At 43.9% G+C, this 20254-nt stretch overlaps 1 protein-coding gene across 1 annotated transcript in view; it reads right to left on the bottom strand.

Annotated features, from left to right (window-relative positions):
• Positions 1 to 9597: 9597 nt before the first annotated feature.
• The window catches only part of grik2 (glutamate receptor, ionotropic, kainate 2), a 169963-nt gene continuing 159306 nt past the window's right edge, over positions 9598 to 20254 (bottom strand). The window contains 2 exon segments of the mRNA XM_042107244.1: positions 9598 to 11034; positions 17646 to 17896. Of these exon segments, the coding sequence (XP_041963178.1) occupies positions 10870 to 11034; positions 17646 to 17896 (416 nt within the window). The 3' untranslated portion in view covers positions 9598 to 10869.

Genomic DNA, 20254 nt, shown 5'->3' with positions numbered 1-20254 from the left:
ACCTTAACTCTCTTCCTTCTTATGCACAAAGACTTCAACAGGGATATATACGCCACTTAGCCTGAATGTGACACATAAGGAAGGAGGACGGGCAACAGACTATGATAGATAGATAGATACTTTATTGATCCCCAAGGGGAAATTCAAGATGATTGAACAGAAACAATTTATCATCCAAATAAATCTGAGTGTTTCGTGAGACAAGGTTCTGTTCACCTCTAAGCGTGAAAAGTCCTGATGGAGAGGACATAACACAGGAAAGGACGCTAGTAGGTGCTTACTCTTTTATTTGCCGTCGTTATGGGAAACAACTGTCTCTTTTTTTAAATGCAAATGGCCTTCAGACCACAAGGCGGGGGTGGGGGGGGGCATGTAGAGGAATCCATGGGTTTAATAGCTGTGTTTATTGGACAGTTACTGAATATCAAGTTGATCGTCGGGCTACAGCTGTTTTTAATTGTGGTTCTGTGGCCATGGACTGCAGCGTTATTCTCAGAAGGGAGATTAACTTAAATGGGTGCCAATCACTTGCTTTTCCACCTCTTTTTTCCCCATCCCTCTCTCGCTCTCTCTCTCTCTCCTTTACACACACACACACACACACACATACACACACACACACACACACACACACACACACACATTCACTCGCTCTACCCCTGCAATTATGGTCCATTTTTTATGATAGGCGAATGCAAGGACACAAGTGTAAATCAATGCATCCGAGAGAAATGACCTCAGCTGCCAGCCAGGGCTTTGCAGTCTGATGGTGTGAATTCTAGCTGACTGTAAAATCTACAGACATGCACATGCACTCTAACTACAGAGTCTATAACCATCTCCTGAAATGCTCTCTCTCTCTCTCTCTCTCTCTCTCTCTCTCCATCTCTCTTCTATCTATCTATTTGCTGTAAATTGCTCAGGCCAACCAGAGGTTAGAGGTCATGCCTTGTTTCAGCTCACTAAATTCTGATCAAACTGTGATAAATTATACACAGCGGCCAGTAGAGTATGTTGTCAGCGGAGCCTTTCCATTCCTGATTTCATATTCCCATGCTCATGTGTATGCACAGCAGCGAGACTGCTCCATATCACTGACTCCTCTATTACGCACCGGGAGCATATACAGAGGCGGTGTACGCCTCCGGCCTGCTCTCAATGCCATATAATAATATCTGAATTTAATTAGTTTATAACATTTCATTTGTTTACTTCAGTCCAGAGCATTCATCATTTTAATTGAGTTTTTTTTTTTTTTTTTTAACGGATAAGTTTCAATGAAGAGAGTTCTCATATATGTGTGTTTTTCTACTTAACATGCAAACGCTGCTGTTAAGAGGAAATTACAGCACGCTGTCTGTGCATTTCCGATTTGGCGAAGAAATGTTTGCCAACTACATTCATCCGTTTCTACTCCATATGTTTAGTTTGCAATTGTGTAAATGTGGTCCTACTCTGGTGTATTTATGAGCTGCTGAGAATCTGTGGCTGAATGTAGGAATGTGAATTGACCTTCATATATGCATTACAGCATTAGTGCAGATGAAGGGGAGACTAGAACCTCGGTCAAAGATCTTATTTGACTTTAAGCGATGGGGTTCTTTTGTTCCACATCGAGACAATTGCCATTAATATGTAAGACAGGCCCATCCCTCTTAGAGATGAATAGCAGGGACGCAGTCTTCTGTGTGGTGGAGCAAATGAGTTCAGCGCGTTGTTATGCCCTCGAATTATGGATACTATTGGAGGTGAAATGGGACCCTCCATCATACGTCTTCCTTACAAGACGCGAGCCGACTAATGAGAGATCGGACACGATGGGCCAACTTTAGGGGAGGGACACGGATCAGAGGAGATGTCCAGGACAAAACCCAACTACAAACTTTCTGCTGGGAATAAAGAAGTGGCCATATGTGGGAGAGAGCTTTGCACACACACACACACACACACGCGCACGCACGCACGCACGCACGCACACACACACACACACACACATACACACACACACACCTCCCTTCTTGCTGTGGGTGGCTTAAACTCGGGTGCATTTTCATGACTGATTCATGAGATGTGTGTTGCGTGGCACCTGCAACTGTTCCTGATTTTCACCCACTGAAGCTTTAGCGCTAGCGCCTCTTCCTCCCTCCCTCCTCCGCACATACATAATACATACTGTTTACATTCCTTCAGATGAGTCCAAACTTCACATCTGCTTCACAAACACTCACTTGGGAAAAAAAGAAAAAAGAGAGAAAAAAAAATGCAACAACAAAAACAAAGGTGGTGGTATTAAGAACAGAAATGAGAAAAGAGAAATGGTGGAGGTGTGTGTGAGAGAGGGAGGGAGAGAGAGAGGGAGAGAGAGGGAGTCAGGGAGAGATGGTGGAGGTGTGTGTGAGAGAGAGGGAGAGATGATGCAGGTGTGTGTGAGAGAGGGAGAAGGATGGTGAAGGTGTGTGTGTGAGAGAGGAAGAGAGAGTGGAGGTGTGTGTGAGAGGGAGAGATGGTGGAGGTGTGTGTGTGTGTGTGAGAGAGAGAGATGGTGGAGGTGTGTGTGAGAGAGGGAGAGAGAGTGGAGGTGTGTGTGTGTGTGTGTGTGAGAGAGAGATGGTGGAGGTGTGTGTGAGAGAGAGAGTGGAGGTGTGTGAGAGAGGGAGAGATGGTGGAGGTGTCTGAAAAGATACAGAGAGCAATAGTGTACAAGCTAGCGAGAAGAACTATGTGTGTATGAGGTAGAGAGAAAGAGAGACTATTGTAGAAATGTGTGTGTATGTATGTGTGTGTGTGTGTGTGTGTGTGTGTGTGTGTGTGTGTGTGTGTGTGTGTGTGTGTGTGTGTGTGTGTGTGTGTGTGTGTGCACTGCAGAGAGAAAGTGAAGGAGATAGGAGGAGAGAAGAAGGGGAGGAGGTCAGAGGGTTGGCGTGCCAAAGACGAGAGGACGGCCATGTTTTCCTACTCCACCAGGGCGATGAATAATGCAAACAGTCCCCACCTGTGACCCAGCAGTGTATGCACTTCTCTCCTTTTCACTTTTATTTGTGATACGATGCGCGGCATGAAGTGTGTCAGTCCCGGCATGTATCAGTGGAGAAGTCCTCTACCATACTAGGACCACACTACTGGACGTGTTACAGTACAACTAAAAATTGTGTTTATGGCTTACTCTGGGTAGAGCATTCTATTGAATTGAATTTCCACAGTGTACCAAAGACAAAACATTTCAGACTGTGTGTAGGCAGGCTGAAACTAAATAGAATAAAATAAAATAAAATTCCTATTCTTACAATATTTCTGTGAAAGGATGTATACTTGTGTGAAAACAATGCAAGGCAGTAGAATGGAATATATCTCCCTTGCAAATGTTATTAGGTTGTCTAGGATGGGACATACACTGGATTGCTTTCAACAATCTGTTCAATCTGTTTTCTATTCACTGGGGTGGCTTCCCTTTGGAAAACAGACAAATATATATCAAATATATATATATATATATATATATATATATATATATATATATATATATATATATATAGTTAGCATATATATATATATATATATATATATATATATATATATATATATATATATATATATATATATATATATATATATATATATATACATATATTTCCCCCAGATCGGTTAATTTAGGGATTGAGAAAAATTCTCCATATGTGCCCTGTTCTAGAAGTTTGTACTTTTTGTGTTGGGATATATCTGATTTCCAAGATAAAAAGGATAACACTCTATTCTTGGTTATGTTTGCATTACATTTTCTCTTTCAAGAATTCTAAAAGTAAATCCAACATGACATGAGCACATGTTACATTAAAGGACACTGGAGGAGATATTGGAAGGCTGTTTTTATTTCTTCACAAACTGGTGCATGAAAATGAAAATGAGGATGTGTTTAGCACACTGTTAGCATGCTCTTCTCTGGCATGCCATGCAAACGTGCGTGTGTGTGTGTGTGTGTATGTGTGTGTGCACGTGTGTGCTCCACTATGAGTCCATGTAAGCCATAGGGTCGCTTTGATTCCTTATTGACAGCTCATTAACACCTGTTGTACTGTCACACGCAGATGTGTCTCTTTTGTGCATGTGGCAGTGTGTGTGTGTATGTGTGTGTGTGTGTGTGTGTGTGTGTGTGTGTGTGTGTGTGTGTGTCCAGCCTGCATTATCCGATGCGCATCCTTCCTGTCAGAGAATGCGCCGCTGACGGCTCATTCAGATGTCTGGAGTCAACAGCTGCAGACCAGCCAGAAAAGAGGACGAGAGGAGACCAAAGCAGGAAGGAAAAGATGGTGGTGGTGGTGGTGAGGGAAGGAGACAAGGAGAGGAGGAAGAGAGGGAGAAGGAAAGAGAGAGGAGGTGGGGGGGGGTGTAAAAGAGGGAACGAGAGAGGGTTGGAGGGACAAAGAGATGAAGAAAGGGAGAGATGGACAAAGAGAGAGAGAGGGAGGGAGGGAGGGATGGAAAGAGGGAAAGAGAGAGGAAGGGGGAGGTGAGAGATGGAAAAAAAGAGAGGGAAGGAGAGAGGGAGGGAAGGATGGAGAGATGGAGAGAGGAAGAGGTAGAAAGAGGGAAAGAGAGAGGATGAGGAAGGCTAGAGATGGACAAAGAGAGAGAGGGAGGGAGGGAGGGATGGAAAGAGGGAAAGAGAGAGGAAGGGGGAGGTGAGAGATGGAAAAAAAGAGAGGGAAGGAGAGAGGGAGGGAAGGATGGAGAGATGGAGAGAGGGAGAGGTAGAAAGAGGGAAAGAGAGAGGATGAGGAAGGCTAGAGATGGACAAAGAGAGAGAGGGAGGGAGGGAGGGATGGAAAGAGGGAAAGAGAGAGGAAGGGGGAGGTGAGAGATGGAAAAAAAGAGAGGGAAGGAGAGAGGGAGGGAAGGATGGAGAGATGGAGAGAGGGAGAGGTAGAAAGAGGGAAAGAGAGAGGATGAGGAAGACGAGAGATGGATAAAAAGAGGGAATGTTGGTGGGAGGTAGAAAGGGAGGGATGATGAGAGAGGGTCTAAAGGGGAAAGGGAAAGAAAGAGAGCAGAGCACTAGGAGTGTGTATCTGCTCATCCCTCTATCCTGCAGAGCACTAGGAGTGTGTATCTGCTCATCCCTCTATCCTGCAGAGCACTAGGAGTGTGTGTCTGCTCATCCCTCTATCCTGCAGAGCACTAGGAGTGTGTATCTGCTCATCCCTCTATCCTGCAGAGCACTAGGAGTGTGTATCTGCTCATCCCTCTATCCTGCAGAGCACTAGGAGTGTGTATCTGCTCATCCCTCTATCCTGCAGAGCACTAGGAGTGTGTATCTGCTCATCCCTCTATCCTGCATTCCTCCATCCATTTTCTTTTCTTTCTCTTCCTGAGGCAGGGAGGGGCACCAGTCGGCTGTAGGTAATCTAGTCACGGCCCATTAGGCCTCTGTGGGCAGGACTTAGCCTAATCTGTCATGCCCCATAGGGTTTGGGTGGGCCAGGCTCAAGTGTAATTTGGGATTATGTCTGTAACACTGTGGCTGAAAAAGAAAAAAAAAACCCTCACAGACGGCTCAAGGTTTGTGACACTTTCTCCCTCCCTGTCACACTCTGAGGTGCAAGTCCCATGTGGATTTAAGGCTGATATTCTTTACCAACAGGAATCTCCTTTTCTCTCTCCCTCTCTCTCTCTCCCTCTCTCTCTCTCTCTATTTCTCTCTCTCTCTCTCTCTCTGTGTTTCGTTCTGTTGTTCTCGCACGGTCTGTCTCTCAGGGAGGATAAGGGCAGATGAAACACCAGAATGATCTCAACACAATTTCCACGATCTGATCTTCCATTTCTCCCTCTGTTCGTTCCCTCTTTTCCTCCTCTCCTCTACCTCCTCCGCAGTGTGCCATTCCTTTCCTCCTCCTCCGAGGGGATTCGGCTCTGCAAAGCTATTTTTCATCTCATCACGACGCCAGAGTCAGAGGTGTGATGTTATTGCTTTTGTTACGCGACAGGAAGCGGCGACGCGCGGCTCTGAATCGCCTCTCTTGGCTTACAGTAGCGTACAGACGCGTCTTAGGGGCCTGTAAAAAGGGACCTGCTGCACGGATGATTTCATTTCAAATCCTCTACTCCTTCCTCTCACCCTCTTCACACTGGAAACACAAATGCATGAGCAAATCCAAACACACACACACACACACACACACACACACACAGACTTGTAGGCTGATAATGATGTATATCCTTTCCCCCTTGTTTTCCACATGGTTGCAAACCCTTTTGCTTATCCACATATTGCGATACTGCATGCACCTTTAGCGTCTGTCTCAAGGACGTCTGTCTCTGTCTCTGAGCTGACACAACGCTGTCCCTTGAAGTCTTCATTAGAGGTGCTGATTGATAAACAGGATTTGACTTGGGCAAGTGGAGCACCCTATGAGGACAAGGCCTGGCTCCGATGCGCAGATCATTCGCACTCCCAACCAGCCATGGTAATTAGCCAATTAACGGTATCTGGCATGTGTGTTCATTATCAGCTCAACCCTCCCCCTCCTCCCCTCCCTGCCTCCACCTACCCCCACCCCACCCCCACCTAACCCACGATGAGGCAGGAAGATTAGAGCTCGTCGGAGTGCACCTTGTGTGAAAATGTCGAACTGATAATGGAATTGCCAGAGACCACACACAAATGACACACACACACACACACACACACACACACACACACACACACACACACACACACACACACACACACACACACAGCAAAACACCACAGGCTAGGTTCTAATGATCCACACAATGCCAGGGTTAGCCTTGCGAATTCAAAAGCTGAGATAAGAATGTTTTCTCCAAAGAATGTATTTTTCTTACTCTGTGGCATAAAAAAAGAAATGGGGAGAGAAAATGATTTTAATGAGGCTGCTCTCTCTGTGGTGGGTATGACACAAACACCTAATTTGCTCAACTTTTCAGGGTCAAGATGCGGCTCAGCCCCAACAAGGCCTGATTCCAACGCCTGTTTGTATGGTTTATAGACACCCTTTGATTTAGGATACACCTGCTGCACTTATACTGCGCGCCCATCCGTGTTATTTGTGTGTGTGTGTGTGTGTGTGTGTGTGTGTGTGTGTGTGTGTAGACAGACAAGCTTTTGCAACAAATGAAAGCTATTTTAGTCCACTGCAAACTTTTTGGAATGATTGATTAAATCGCACTCTCACAACAAAACGGCATAACGTACAATTTGAGACTGAATCTCAGACTTCAACACTTTTCAGTGCTGGACATAAATCTGTGATTAACTCCACGGCAGAGCAGGTCAGGGTCAGGGTAGGTGGAGCGTAAATACTGCCTCTAACCTTGGGTTTGGGAAGACGACTGCGGACGCGTCCTAATTGAGTCCCTGGACGGGGCCCACTCCACCTGCCCCCTAAGCAGCCTTGTCTCCTGCGAGGTTGCGCCGGGGGCAACAGCCCTAATCAGATTGGCTGCCTTTCTGCTGACTCACTGACTATCCCAAGGCTGAGGGTCAAAGGGCATCGGAGGGCTGTGTCCTTGGTTAGAGGCTTTCTCATCCAGGCCTGCTGAGAGGGCAATTTTAGGAGTGAATCGTTGAGCGTGAAGTTCAGACTCCTCACCTGACACTGGGGTTTAGCACTTATGACTTGTATTTACACTAACAGATGCCAGTCATTCACTCCTAATTGATACAATAAGAAGAACAACGTTACTAAACATACATTTTTCACTTAGTAGTTTCCTTTCACACAGATCTTGCAATGAAATTCAAATGTAAGGAGGGACAGACATTTGCCTTGATACTAATACCAGTCTCATTTCTCTTTACAATTTCCTCATTCACACTGCACCCAGCAGCATCCAATTCATCAGCTGCAAAGGAAATGTCTTTTGGCGCTTTATTGGATTCCTTATGAATATTTCCTTTCAGAATTAAGACCAGTGAATATCCGCCTTTAAAGCAGAGATAATTGTCAAAAACTACTCAAAATAGATTCATTTCATCCCTGTGCAAAGTGGTATTTATTTTCAAATCTGTCTATCCAGAACATGAGAGCTAATTTCATCCTTTTTAGTTAAAATTATTATGAATGTGATCTCTTTTCATTTTTTTTACCCTGTGGTAGTCACTTTAATATTAAAATGACCTATATATGTTTACTGGAATTAGGGTGAAATTTCTCTTCAACAGCATTTGGAAAGCTAATTCTGGTTTATTGCATTTGGTTCATGTCGTTCTGTCTATCTGGCCTTATAAAAGCCTTTTTTAGTCTGTGTAGGGAACCTTGAGTTTTGTAGGGCAGAGTTTTGGTATATAGGCCCAGTGGATAGCACTGGATGATCGTTTTTATCTCATTGTAAGGGAAGCAGTATGAATCAGAGAAAGCTGGGTACACAAGTGTAGTGGAGTTTTTTTTAATGATTTTTCTTTAAATTTGTGCATCAACTTCAGACAGTAAACTGAGTGCACTCCATTTTTGTATTTTCACAACATGGTCAAAATTAGTGTAGTATTTTTTTTAAATCTTTAAATACATCTTTATCAATTGGAAATCATTTACACACAATGTCTCAGCACTGAGATCTAGCAGTCTATTGGAAATTGGGGTAGGGAGTGTAGGATGATAAGCAATGCTGGCAGTCTCTTCTTCTTCACTGTGTTATTTATATATAGATATATATATAGATAGATATATAGATATCTTTTTTATTCATAGTTTGCCACCACCATCATAATCATCATCATTATCATCATCCTTTCTATGATTTTGCCCCAAGTAAAAATATTTTTCTTTTAAATAGGATTCCTATACATGATAAAAATAGCTTTTGTCCAAAATGTGGGCATCCCATTAGCCCAAGTGGACATTCTTGCCGCCCACATCACCCCCCCACCCCCCCACCCCCTGTGAGGCCTTGTGGGCAGTTGGAGATCCACGGAGGCCACTCCACATGGATCCGGGAGGTGGTTTCGGTACTGGAGCCTATTCCCCCTGGTCCCAGATGTGTGTCCAATTCTAGGGGGAGCTGGGTCCATTTGTTATATTTGGGTGGAGCATGTGTCGGTGGTCCTGGACTCCTGCAGCCACATGCTCTGGTGTGGAGAGACCGTGAGGACCCCCCATCCGAGGCAGCCAGACGCCCCGGAGTGATTTTTTCCCCCCTCTCTCCTCTTGTGTCAATAAAAATGATTACAAAATTTGTCATGTTTTTTTTTTCTCTTAGTACAAAACACATTTTAATCCATAGAAATACTTGCATTTGCACAAGATAATGTGAGAATTGTTCTGTTAACTTAAAAATCACAAACAAGTACAAAAAAAACCTGACTTTGAGCTGAAACCAAAAAAACAGAATGCAAAAGAACAAAGCCTGAAAAATAACATCATCGTAACAAAATAAAAAATAATAATATACACAATTACAGTAGCTCCAATGAGGTGTGTCCCTTTAACTGCTGCTTGACAATTCACAAAAGGATAAATAAGAAATTCATAAATAAAAAAAATAATAAATACTCAAATAAATACATTGTGACCACTGTGACGACTTTTGATGGTGTGTACGTATGCATTCTATGCCTCCCTGGTCTATGCCGGACCTATAACCTCGCATACTCTCAGCAACGTTACTGCATCAGCAGGCGCGTCTGAGTGACCCATAGAGGTGGGAGCTGCCCTGACCTCTGCCTATGAGTCGATGATGAAGCTAATAAGCATCTTAGACACTGCGCTACTGCTGTTCTACCTCTGTAATCTCTTTCTGCACTTATTCAGCCTGTCTGTGTACATATATAGATATATTTAGTTATTTATTCATACATTTTGTGAAAAATACATCATCCCATCTTGTACCCTACACCCAGTTCATATACTTTTTAAAAAAAAAAAGTGTTAGTAATCAGAAACACCATTGAATAAAAGTCATTTATTGCCTGATGGATGTGTTGTGTGTTCCTGTTCTGCCTTTCTCAGCAGACATTGTGTTTAATCAATTGGATGTTGTACATCTGGAGCTGTTCCACTCGACTCAGCAATTCCGTTTATAGAATCATTTGGGCCTGGCTAGCTTGTTTTTGTTAAAACCTCAATAACAAACCTAATATGAAAACAGCATTGAACATAAAAAAATTAATGGATTAATTTCTCCTTAGTTCTAAGGTATGTGATAGAGATATCGGCCTGCCTTGATTTGGGGTGTGTTCCCTGTTTGTGTGTTTGTGTGTGTGATAAGAGTCGTGGTGATGCTCAACTGACCACCTTCCCAGTGGCCTCAGTGGTTGGAGCTCAGTTGAGCAACACTGGTTGAAAAATAACACAATCATCAGTCCAGACCTTAAGCACTTTGCCATGAAAGATAAGTGTCCCCTACAGTCAGCCCCTGGTATGTCATCCATATGTATCTCTGAACATTTCAATGTGGCATTATCCAAGTCCATACTTCCCACGTATAAGTCTGTCTGAATCCTGATTCTACTCACAACTGGACTCCTGTGTTATTTGGCAGGAACAATTGATCAACTCACCCAACCCCCCACACAGGTTATTTCCACAGGAAATAATTTTCAACACCTCCACTCCCCCTTTCCGCCATTTCAGTTCAATTTTGCAACACCACGACTAATCTGAACCACAATGCAACAGTTAGTTCTTACAGGGAACTACCCACCCCTTCACAACCCAACCCCAGAAAACTCCCAGCAAATCCAAACGAAACAAAGTAAATCTAAACGAAACAAACAAAATAAACAAAACATGACCTATGAAAACCTCTCTCTTCTGGCCCCTCCCTCTCATTTCCCCATCCCCCCCCCTCACAAATTGAGTGTCCAGCTTTTTGTTTGTGTGTTTGTTTGTTTTCCTGTGTGTTTATTTGTTTGTTTCAGGCCATGGTTTCTTTGCCTGGCAGTCTTCGGTCGTTGAATGTGTGCATGTTGATGACCTCCTCAGTCTTGACCATGACGGGCGGCTGGGGCTTGTGTTTGAGGCGACGCTGGCACTTGAGGGACACCCGCAGTTCGTCCACCATGGCACTGCAGAAGGAGCGCTGTGGGGACAGACCAGAGCCATGAGAGGAGGGCCGCTCTCTTCCGTCAGAACAAGCCCTACACGCCCAGTCTCCATCTCTACCTCTTATATCCTACAACCACCTCTCCAGTTATTTATTGTCTTTGTCCTCTCTATCTCTGTCTTTCTCTTTCTCTCACTTTTGAAACTCTTCTTTCCTCTGTTCTTGTCCTCAATCAGAAAGAGAGAGAGAATGAGTGAGAGAGAGAGAGAGAGAGAGAGAAAGAGTGAGAAAGAGAGAAAGAGAGGGTTGCAGAGATGGGGATGCAAAAAAACAAATATGGAGAACAGGTATAGAGTCTGGCAGTGTAAGAGTTTAAGGTATAGTTGAGAAGTCAGCTAGGCAACAAGAGTTTAGAGAAAGAATGCAACATGTTGGAGAAAATAGAATATTTGAACCACAGCACCCCGTGGAGGAGACAGCCAGGGCAGCTCTCAGTCTGCCATGGAGGACTAACCCATATATACAGTACATGCGGGAACACACACAAACACACACACACACACAGAGAGAGAGAGAGAGAGAGAGAGAGAGAGAGACTGCACATGTACAGGTAAACATATGGATATGTACGTGTAGACAGATATAAACACAATGCATGCAGATAAGTGCAGACATATGTAATCAAATTAAGACCTGTACACACCTGCATGTGCTCAGACTGGATATACTGTACATGGATGTACAGGAAACAGTAAGACACACACACACATAAGTCAACCCATTTCTCCACAGCAGATTTCACCTGCGCTCGTTCTGCCAGGGTGGTGTGGAGTGGAGGCATGACTTATTGATGCATATTACCGACTTCGACTCAAATCCTGTGTAGCTGCATGGCTAATTAAGCTGCTGCTACATCCGCATCCTCTTCAACACCCCCCACCCCCACCGTTGTTGAGGACACCCTGGCATTTCACAAAGACCCCCCCCCCCCCCCCCACACGGAGCTCCAGCAGAAATCAGACCGCTATTCCGGGCATCTTAATCAGTGGGAGCAATGACTGTGTGTTGTTTCAGAAAACATCCGCGAGGACATTACTCACAAATAATTGAGAAACACGGCGCATTATTTCAACACACAAATTCTGAACCAATGTAGAAAATGAGAGATGGTGACTCTTGCCTTTCAAGGTCACTATGACAACATTTAACAGGCAAAAATACTCATAGAGCACCGAGCATTGTCAGTTTTGCTATGATGAAATGCTTTGCTGTAATTGTATTAAAACTAACTGGCCATGTCAGTGTTTAATTTTGGGCCATACTAAGCACCTATTTAATTTATCATGCACCATTAATGAATTGGGAATTAGGTGGAATTAAGTTTTAGTTGAAGCTGACAAAGTTAGTCCCACACTCAGTTTAATAATGTGTCTATCAGGAGGGAGGGTAGAGTCACGACGATTGGGCTGTAAGCCAAGATTTTAATGCTTTAAATAAGGGGCTTTCAAAGGAAAGCACATATATTTCATCTTTATGTGTCCTTCTAAGGTTCTTATATTTGTTTTGATATTCAGACGTTCAAAAAACATACATATTGACATCTGATGAAAGCCTGTATGCTAACCCAGAATGTCATGCTCACTGAAACATGTTAGATCACATATATTAAAACAAATACAATTAATGATACACATGCTTAAGAAAATCCTCTGATTACTTCTGCTACTTTAGAAAATAAAAGCTTCAGACATCTCCGTACACCGTTTCTGAATGGCACCTGATGGGTCGCCAATGTTTTGGAACATTAAATCATTGTACAGGGCTTTTACTGGTCTCAGACATGGCCACAGCCAACTGCAAAACATTTCAGAATACAGAAGGGTGTATTATCTTCAGAAGATAATATTGTTGGTATCAAAAATAGGATGAAGGAACGATTATTTGAGACTTGAGAAGAGAATCCAATGGGATTAAAGAAGGATCACATAAAGGACGACGGCAAAAGATGTTCCTAAAATGGTGGATTATTAGTTTGACATTATGACATGCTGCGCGGCGTTACTGATTCTAGTCTTACAGTAACTCTCCATTCAGACTCTGACCCCTGCTAATATCAAGTGGGGCACATTTCGATGTGAACACCTGCTATTATCAGACGTAACTAAGGGTGGAGAGTAGTAATTTCCCTTTGGTGAGACCACTCACAGGCTTGAATGGCAGACGCAGGCGGGCTGAGTAGATGTGTATGAATGGGACATGAATATGAATGGGGGTAGGGGTAAGATGAGAGAGTGTGTGTGTGTGTGTGTGTGCATGTGTGTGTGTGCCTGTGAATCAGTGGAGCAGCGGGCCACTGTCTGCGGCACCGACCTCAGCTCTGTCACCGGGCTCTCAGAGGCCACTGCAGGAAAGGGATCGAGAGCGACAGAGAGAAAGAGGGAGTGAGCGACAGAGAGAGAGAGAAAGAGAGGGAGAGAGCAACAGAGAGAAAGAGAGGGAGAGAGCGACAGAGAGAGAAAGGGAGAGAGCGTGGGTTGTATGTGTGTGTATGTGGGAGGTGTGTGAGGGACCTGAAAGACAGTGTGTGCGGTGCAGATATTGAGTACAATGCGGTTATTTTCATGGAACTCTATGAATGTTTTATATATCTGCTATTTGCTCAGTATTGTTGCTTGTGTCTGTGTAGGTGTGTGAGAGTGGATATGTTGGAGGATGTACAGTATGTTCAAGTATGTGTATGCGGCTGTGTGTACATATACACACAGCCGTATATATATACATATACGGTGTGTGTGTGTGTGTGATTTTGTGTATGTGTGTGTGTGTGTGTGTGTGTGTGTGTGTGTCTGTTTTCTAATGGCTGCTGGCATCTATCTGACAGGAGGAAGCTCTCATAGAGATAGCAGAGACCCTCACAGCAGGGGCAGGAGCCGACGGAGAGATGGAGAGAGGAGCACAGAGATGGAGGGAGGAAAGGAAAGGAAGAACAGAGGGCAAGAGGAGACAGATAACCCGGATGGGGTGAGCAAACAAAGGAAAGAGAAAGCAGGAGTGAGATTTATTACTTTTATTATTCTTTTTTACATGGTGAAATATAGCACACAATTAATCAGTCTCTTCTCTTGATGGGAAAGTAAATGTGCACAAGGTGATTCCCCAGTGTATGCAAAAGAAAAAGTGTGTGTGTGTGTGTGTGGGTGTGCATGTGTGCTTGTTTGTGTGTGTGTGTGTGTGCTTGCTTCCATGTGTGTGTGTTTGTGTGTGTGTGCTTGCTTGTGTGTATGTGTGTGTGTGTGTGTGTGTGCTTGCTTCCATGTGTGTGTGTTTGTGTGTGTGTGCTTGCTTGTGTGTATGTGTGTGTGTGTGTGCTTGCTTCCATGTGTGTGTGTTTGTGTGTGTGTGCTTGCTTGTGTGTATGTGTGTGTGTGTGTGTGCACAAAAGAGAGAGACAGTGAGAGAAAGAAAAGGAGAGAGAGTGTATTTCTCGGTGTTTCTCAGTTTGTATGTTTGTGTTCACCTGAGAGCATGTGCTTGTGGGTAGAGGATGAGTGAAGCCAAAGCATGTATCATGAGAATATGCAAAAGAGGCATGACGTCAACACAATGATAACACTGTTTAACTCAGTTCTCCTAAGTGTTTCACAAGCATTTATTCAAATTCACAGGTGTAGCACTTCTATCTATCCTTATTCTGTATAACAATCTGAGAGAGAACAAAATCTTAAAAAATTATTATCAAACCATACATTTTAGATGATTATACACACCTTCAGTATTCAGTAAGCAAATAACACCAACATTTCATGGATGGAAAAAGGATCTTAGCTTCCATGACACATAAGCAACGATATTAATCATTTTTCTGCCCCCTCCCTGCACCTCCCCATCTAATGTTACAAAATGATGGTAATTATAAAATGCAAATCGCAGGTGGCGCGTGCCGTCAAGCACGACCAACAAAGACGAAGAGAGATGCTCGATATGCCATATTTCATCTCAACAACCCCAACTCCTCTCCTCCTCCTCCCTCTCCACCACCCCGCGCGGTGGAGTGAACGCAATCCTGGGCTCGGCTGATGCGGAGGACGCTTAAGTTATTTCTCCACATCCCTTCCGGCACGATCCGACAGCCTGCGCCTGTGATGGCTCTCTGGGTGCCAAGCAGACAGCCAGACCCCCCCCCCCCCACACACACACACACACACACATACACACACGCAACCCCGCCGCCATTTCTCCAGTGTGCCACAGTTGATCTACTCACCCTCCTCCCAACCCCTTGTCCTAACCTATCTATTCAAAACTGACAGCACCCATGTGATGGCTTGCTGTGGATGAGTTTTGACAAAAACGAAAGGGGAAAAAAAAGAAAAAGAAGTAGTTAAGAGCTCAGGAACTGTGAAGAGGAGGGAAAGAGAATAGTAGCTATATTTAATCTCAAACTTCTCTGTCTTTTTCTCCCTCTCTCTCTCTGTCTTTACCTAGCCTGTCTTTTTTTTCTCTGTAGCCTCACTTTGGTGTTGTTCTTTATGTTGAGTGTGAAGTCCAGGTAATAAAAAACAGGCCTCGTTATTTTGCCCCGTTGCCGGGCCAACCGTGCTCACTTGTCAATATAATCGCCAAACGCTGGGCGCCGAGCAACAACCTCGCGATGGGATATTCCGAAACATCAATATCAGGGCTTACGCTGCACAAACAACGAGAAGGAAAGAGTAGTGGAGAGAGAGAAGAAAAAAAAACACACTTTGAAATCGATGGCAGGGTTGCAGGAGAGGACCGGCAGTGTGAGCGCACACACGCTGGGTCGGGGCTAAGCGGGGGCGAGCTGGAGGATTTATCAGCGGGCCGCTGGGTGAGAGACCCGTGCTTGGGCCACCAGATGTCCACGGGCACACCGGAGCCGGTAATGACTGTGTGAGCCACACTGGGGTGGGGTGGACAGGGTGAGCGGATCACAGTAGGGACGGAGAAGGGGGTGAAGTGGGAAAGGAAAGGTGGAGGGGGTGGGTGGGTGAGAGGTGGAGGCTGTGATGGAGATGACGGAGGAGATGACTGACTGGATGATGTGAAATGAAGTGTGTGATGTGCGTGTGTGTGAGCATCGTGATCAAGTGAAGAAGCCAGTCAAAACGTCAGAAGTGCATCATATGTGGCTCTGCGAGAGCATAAGTGTGGATAATTGTTCTGACACCTACACATGTAAAATAGGAAGTTGTCCCTCAGGATGAATCTTTCACAATAATACCCTTCTTTTCAAAATATGACATATACATCTATCTAGAGTGATTACATAAAAGTTAAAGTAGTGTCACTAAAAATACAAATTTTAGCCTCGTCTTTAGAAAGGACTCTAGAGGTCACCTACAATGCTGAAACAGATTGTAGTTGCCTATGTCATGTGCAATATAGCATAGTGTCAGTGACTTTGTTCTGGCAGACTTAAAAGATGAATCATTGATTTATTTATAAAATTGGCTGTTACTGCAGTGTTCATTCAGAAGATTAGCCATTCATTCATCAACTCCTGTATGAGTTAAGGGTTTCATCCATCCATCCATCCATCCATTTGTTCATTCATCCATTCAGTCATCTACTACCCCCCCCCCCCCCCCCCCCCCCGGTCTCTGTGAGTGGTGCTGAGCCTTTGTGAGTGTGGTGTGAGTGCAGGCTCATGAGACTAGACATAGCCAGCAGTGACAACATGAACACGGTGGCATCAGTCCAAAATACCAACGACACACACACACACACACACAGAGAAGATGGCACTGCAGGCCCAGAGGATGTCTGATAGATTTTTTTTTATGGCTGGGCCCTTTTGCCCAGCAGTAATGGACCGCTTTGCAAGGTGCTTTTCGTTCACCAGAGGTGCTGTTTGAAGTTTGTGGGCCTACAACAACTGATGGATTTTGTTCCCTTTTTTGTGTAAGCTGACAGGAGGAAAACATCCACTGGAGTCTGATATGAGCTAGACTGGACAGGACAGGCACAGAGCTGTCTATCTCACAGCCTTTAAAATAAAGATGGATTCTCTCAAGGAAGTTTAGAGAGCAAAACAGTCCTCTACTGATCTACCAGTAGCTACAGTCCCTGGTGATCCCTAAAACAAAAAAAGGAAAAAATAAATCAAATGAAAGTCATTAAATCACAGGTTGTGTTGGTAAATATATTACTGTCAGTGTCCATTATCTCTTATAGTGTTAAGGACCGAATGCCATCAATACCTCCCCAGTTGCTTAATGGAAGTATAAGGGTGTTAAGGTGCATTAGTGCCTCTGTTTTGTGTTTTTTTGCCTTTAAATGTGAACATTAACATGATTGAGTGTGCTTTTATCGACAGAGTGAGCACTAACAGTCATTACAATCATCAAGCACAACAACTAAATGCAAAGTGCTTTCAATACTTGTCTTAAAAAAAAACCCAAAAACAAATAAATAAACAGAAGCCATGAATTCGCTTAATTTTGACCTCCGCTGAAAAAAAAGAAATAAAAATGAAAAACATAACAGCAACAAAGTTCCCAACAGAATAAATGAAGACATCAATCAAAAACAGAAAAAAAAGCTAACAGCAACCATGATAGGTGTTAATGTTGTTACAATTCTTTCATTCACTTAAGTCCTGAAACATGAAAATGTTGCTTTACCTTTTCAAGTTGTGCGTTTTGTTTGGATTTATATAGAAACTCGCCGACAGCCACAAACACAGAGAGGACGAGGCCGGCGGCGAGCACGATGAAGATGCCGCCGATGTTCTGCACGCCCAGGGCGCTGGCCTCTTTGTTCTCCTCCTCCGGGCAACCGTTGCCACGCCACCACTTCTCCTTCATCATGTGCAACTTGCCCTCCTCCTGCAGCTGCAGGATGGCAATGGTGATCTTGTCACGGTATGGCGAGCCTGTGGGGTCAAAAAGTAGAGGAGCTGTGAGACTAAGACCCATATAGCGGTTTTCTTTCTTCAACCCAGCGCTTTATCAAAAGAACATTTCTACACATTTGCTTTGTTTGTTCCTATGACAATAATAGCTTGACAAGGTAGTTATTAGTATGCATCCTGAGTTTAGACATGTGTTGGTAGACATCTCGTATACCACCTCAGCCATACCTTTTGCTTGCAGTAACAGGATTTTTAGACAGTGTACAGTGTCTATTTCTTGCTTACTTTTTAAAAATCTATGGAGCCAAAAAGCCAAACAAATTAAATTTCAGCCATCTAGGGAATCCGCCATCAAGGTTCATTTTGTCTAGCTATGGTATACTACAGCATCACCCCATTGTGACGATGCCGGTGCCTTTCTGAGAACTTCCAAAAGTTGTACGAGTTTAAACTAGAAAAAAAACATGAAACAGTCACACAGAAAAGTCAAGAGCGCTCTTTAAAAGGATGCTTTTTTCTAGCCGACTGCATACACTCTCTCCTCATTGGGAACAACTGAAAAAAAGATGCTGGCAATCTGAAGAAACACTATCTGGAAACAGACCCTGAGGTCAGAGTCAGTTCAATTTACCATCATATGATTCAGTTGAATTACACTGACCGGATAAGAGTCACTAAGTGATTTAGCTTCAAGTGTTTTTTTTTTATGTTGTCTCAAAGTTGAAGTTATTTGGGCTTCATCTCATACATATTTGATGTGTGTGAGAGTGTTTTTTTTTCTTTTGGAGTGTAGGACCCAAGCGTGAAAACAGACCAGACCAGCAGCATCTCCTGTTGGGGTCTTTCTGGAAGGATTACGCCAAGACTGTGATTAACATGGCAGCTAGTGTGTTATCCAACGTGCGCTCTCAGCTTGTGGCAAATCCAGATGCTTAAAAATATGGTGTTTGAATTGTGTGGACTAATCTGTAGTCTTTGCACTCACTAAATGAGGCTACAGACTTCTCTAAATGCGTATTAAGGACCTCCAAGAAAAGTTGCCGAGCAGTAAAAAGCACTAATCTTTTAAGGATTCCTTTGAAGCTTTACTTTTAGCCAGTCCAAGTAGCCGGAGAGGAAGCGATATAAGGAAAGTATAAATGTGTGAAGATGTGTGTGTGTGTGTGTGTGTGTGTGTGCATGTTTGATTATGAGTGCATGGGTAGCCCCTCAGGTGTCGAACAGTGTATTGTAAAACACAGCTCCCAGGGTACCACTGATAAAACAGCAATAAAATAGCAATTACTTCTGAGGGAACCCCCCCCCCTCCCACACACACACACACACACTCCTTTTATCTATTTATTTTCACTCTAATTAAAATGGGTTGCCATGCTTAATTTGCAGTAATGTTTCCTGTACGCATTGTTTTGTTTGGCTTCATAAATAAATGCCTTGTCCAATCAGGGGGGCTTTGAAGTAAGGGTGGGCCTTGATCTGTGCCTTCTTGGGTGTCTGAAGACTGCTGGTGAGCTCTCAGCGGAGCCCCGTACCCTTGCACAGGCCTGAGCATAACGCAGTTCCCACACAGATCAAACGTGTCATGGGTGCCGAGTTGTGATTCAACTTGATGTGTGCATGCGAAACAGAGTGGAAAGTCTCTGAAATCTTCCCGATATGATCTCAAAGCAGAGGGGGCACTCAAGTAAAGCTGCACAATCACAGCAATTACAGCATCTGAATAATTTAATCAGATTTTCTTTTTATCCATCCACTATTTCTTTATCTCCACAAACCATTTATAGAGGACCCTGCAGTACCAAGCACAGAAAGCAGGTTCACTTTCTCTGTGCCTGAATGACAGTCACAGCCTTTGCTATAATGCTGGATCCACTGAATTGCCATCTCTTGTTCCGATGGCCATGACCAGACGAAGACATCCAGCACAGCTGAGACGCACTGCCTACCCACTGCCATTCAGATCAACCTTCCCCCGAGTGTGCTAGCTGTTCATCTGGGTGATTGCTGGGTGGGCACGTTTAACTGGTTGAAGTCAGTGCAGGCTTGCCACTGTTTCACAAGGGCACGGCAGGGCTTCTTGGAGCGAGGGGACAACACAAGAGAGCCATGTACCAACAGTATTTGTTGCTATGGTGATACTGCAAAACAGACTGATGTGTCCTTATTTTCTCTTTCATCTCATATTCAAATGACACTCTGGCCAAGTCACAAACCAGATCTCAGAAAACAATGACGACGGGAAAGATACCTCTTGCTTACAAATACATGTATGTGTGTTTGCTAATCAAACATGTTTATTTGCCATTGGTATAGAGTGGTGATCTGATACAATAATGTGATTGCATTTCTGCTTGCAGCCATTTTGATGTTGATAGATGT

Source organism: Alosa sapidissima, chromosome 10 (genome assembly GCF_018492685.1).
Source record: "Alosa sapidissima isolate fAloSap1 chromosome 10, fAloSap1.pri, whole genome shotgun sequence".
Classification (NCBI taxonomy): Eukaryota; Metazoa; Chordata; class Actinopteri; order Clupeiformes; family Clupeidae; genus Alosa; species Alosa sapidissima.
This window is presented reverse-complemented; position numbering and strand designations above follow the sequence as displayed.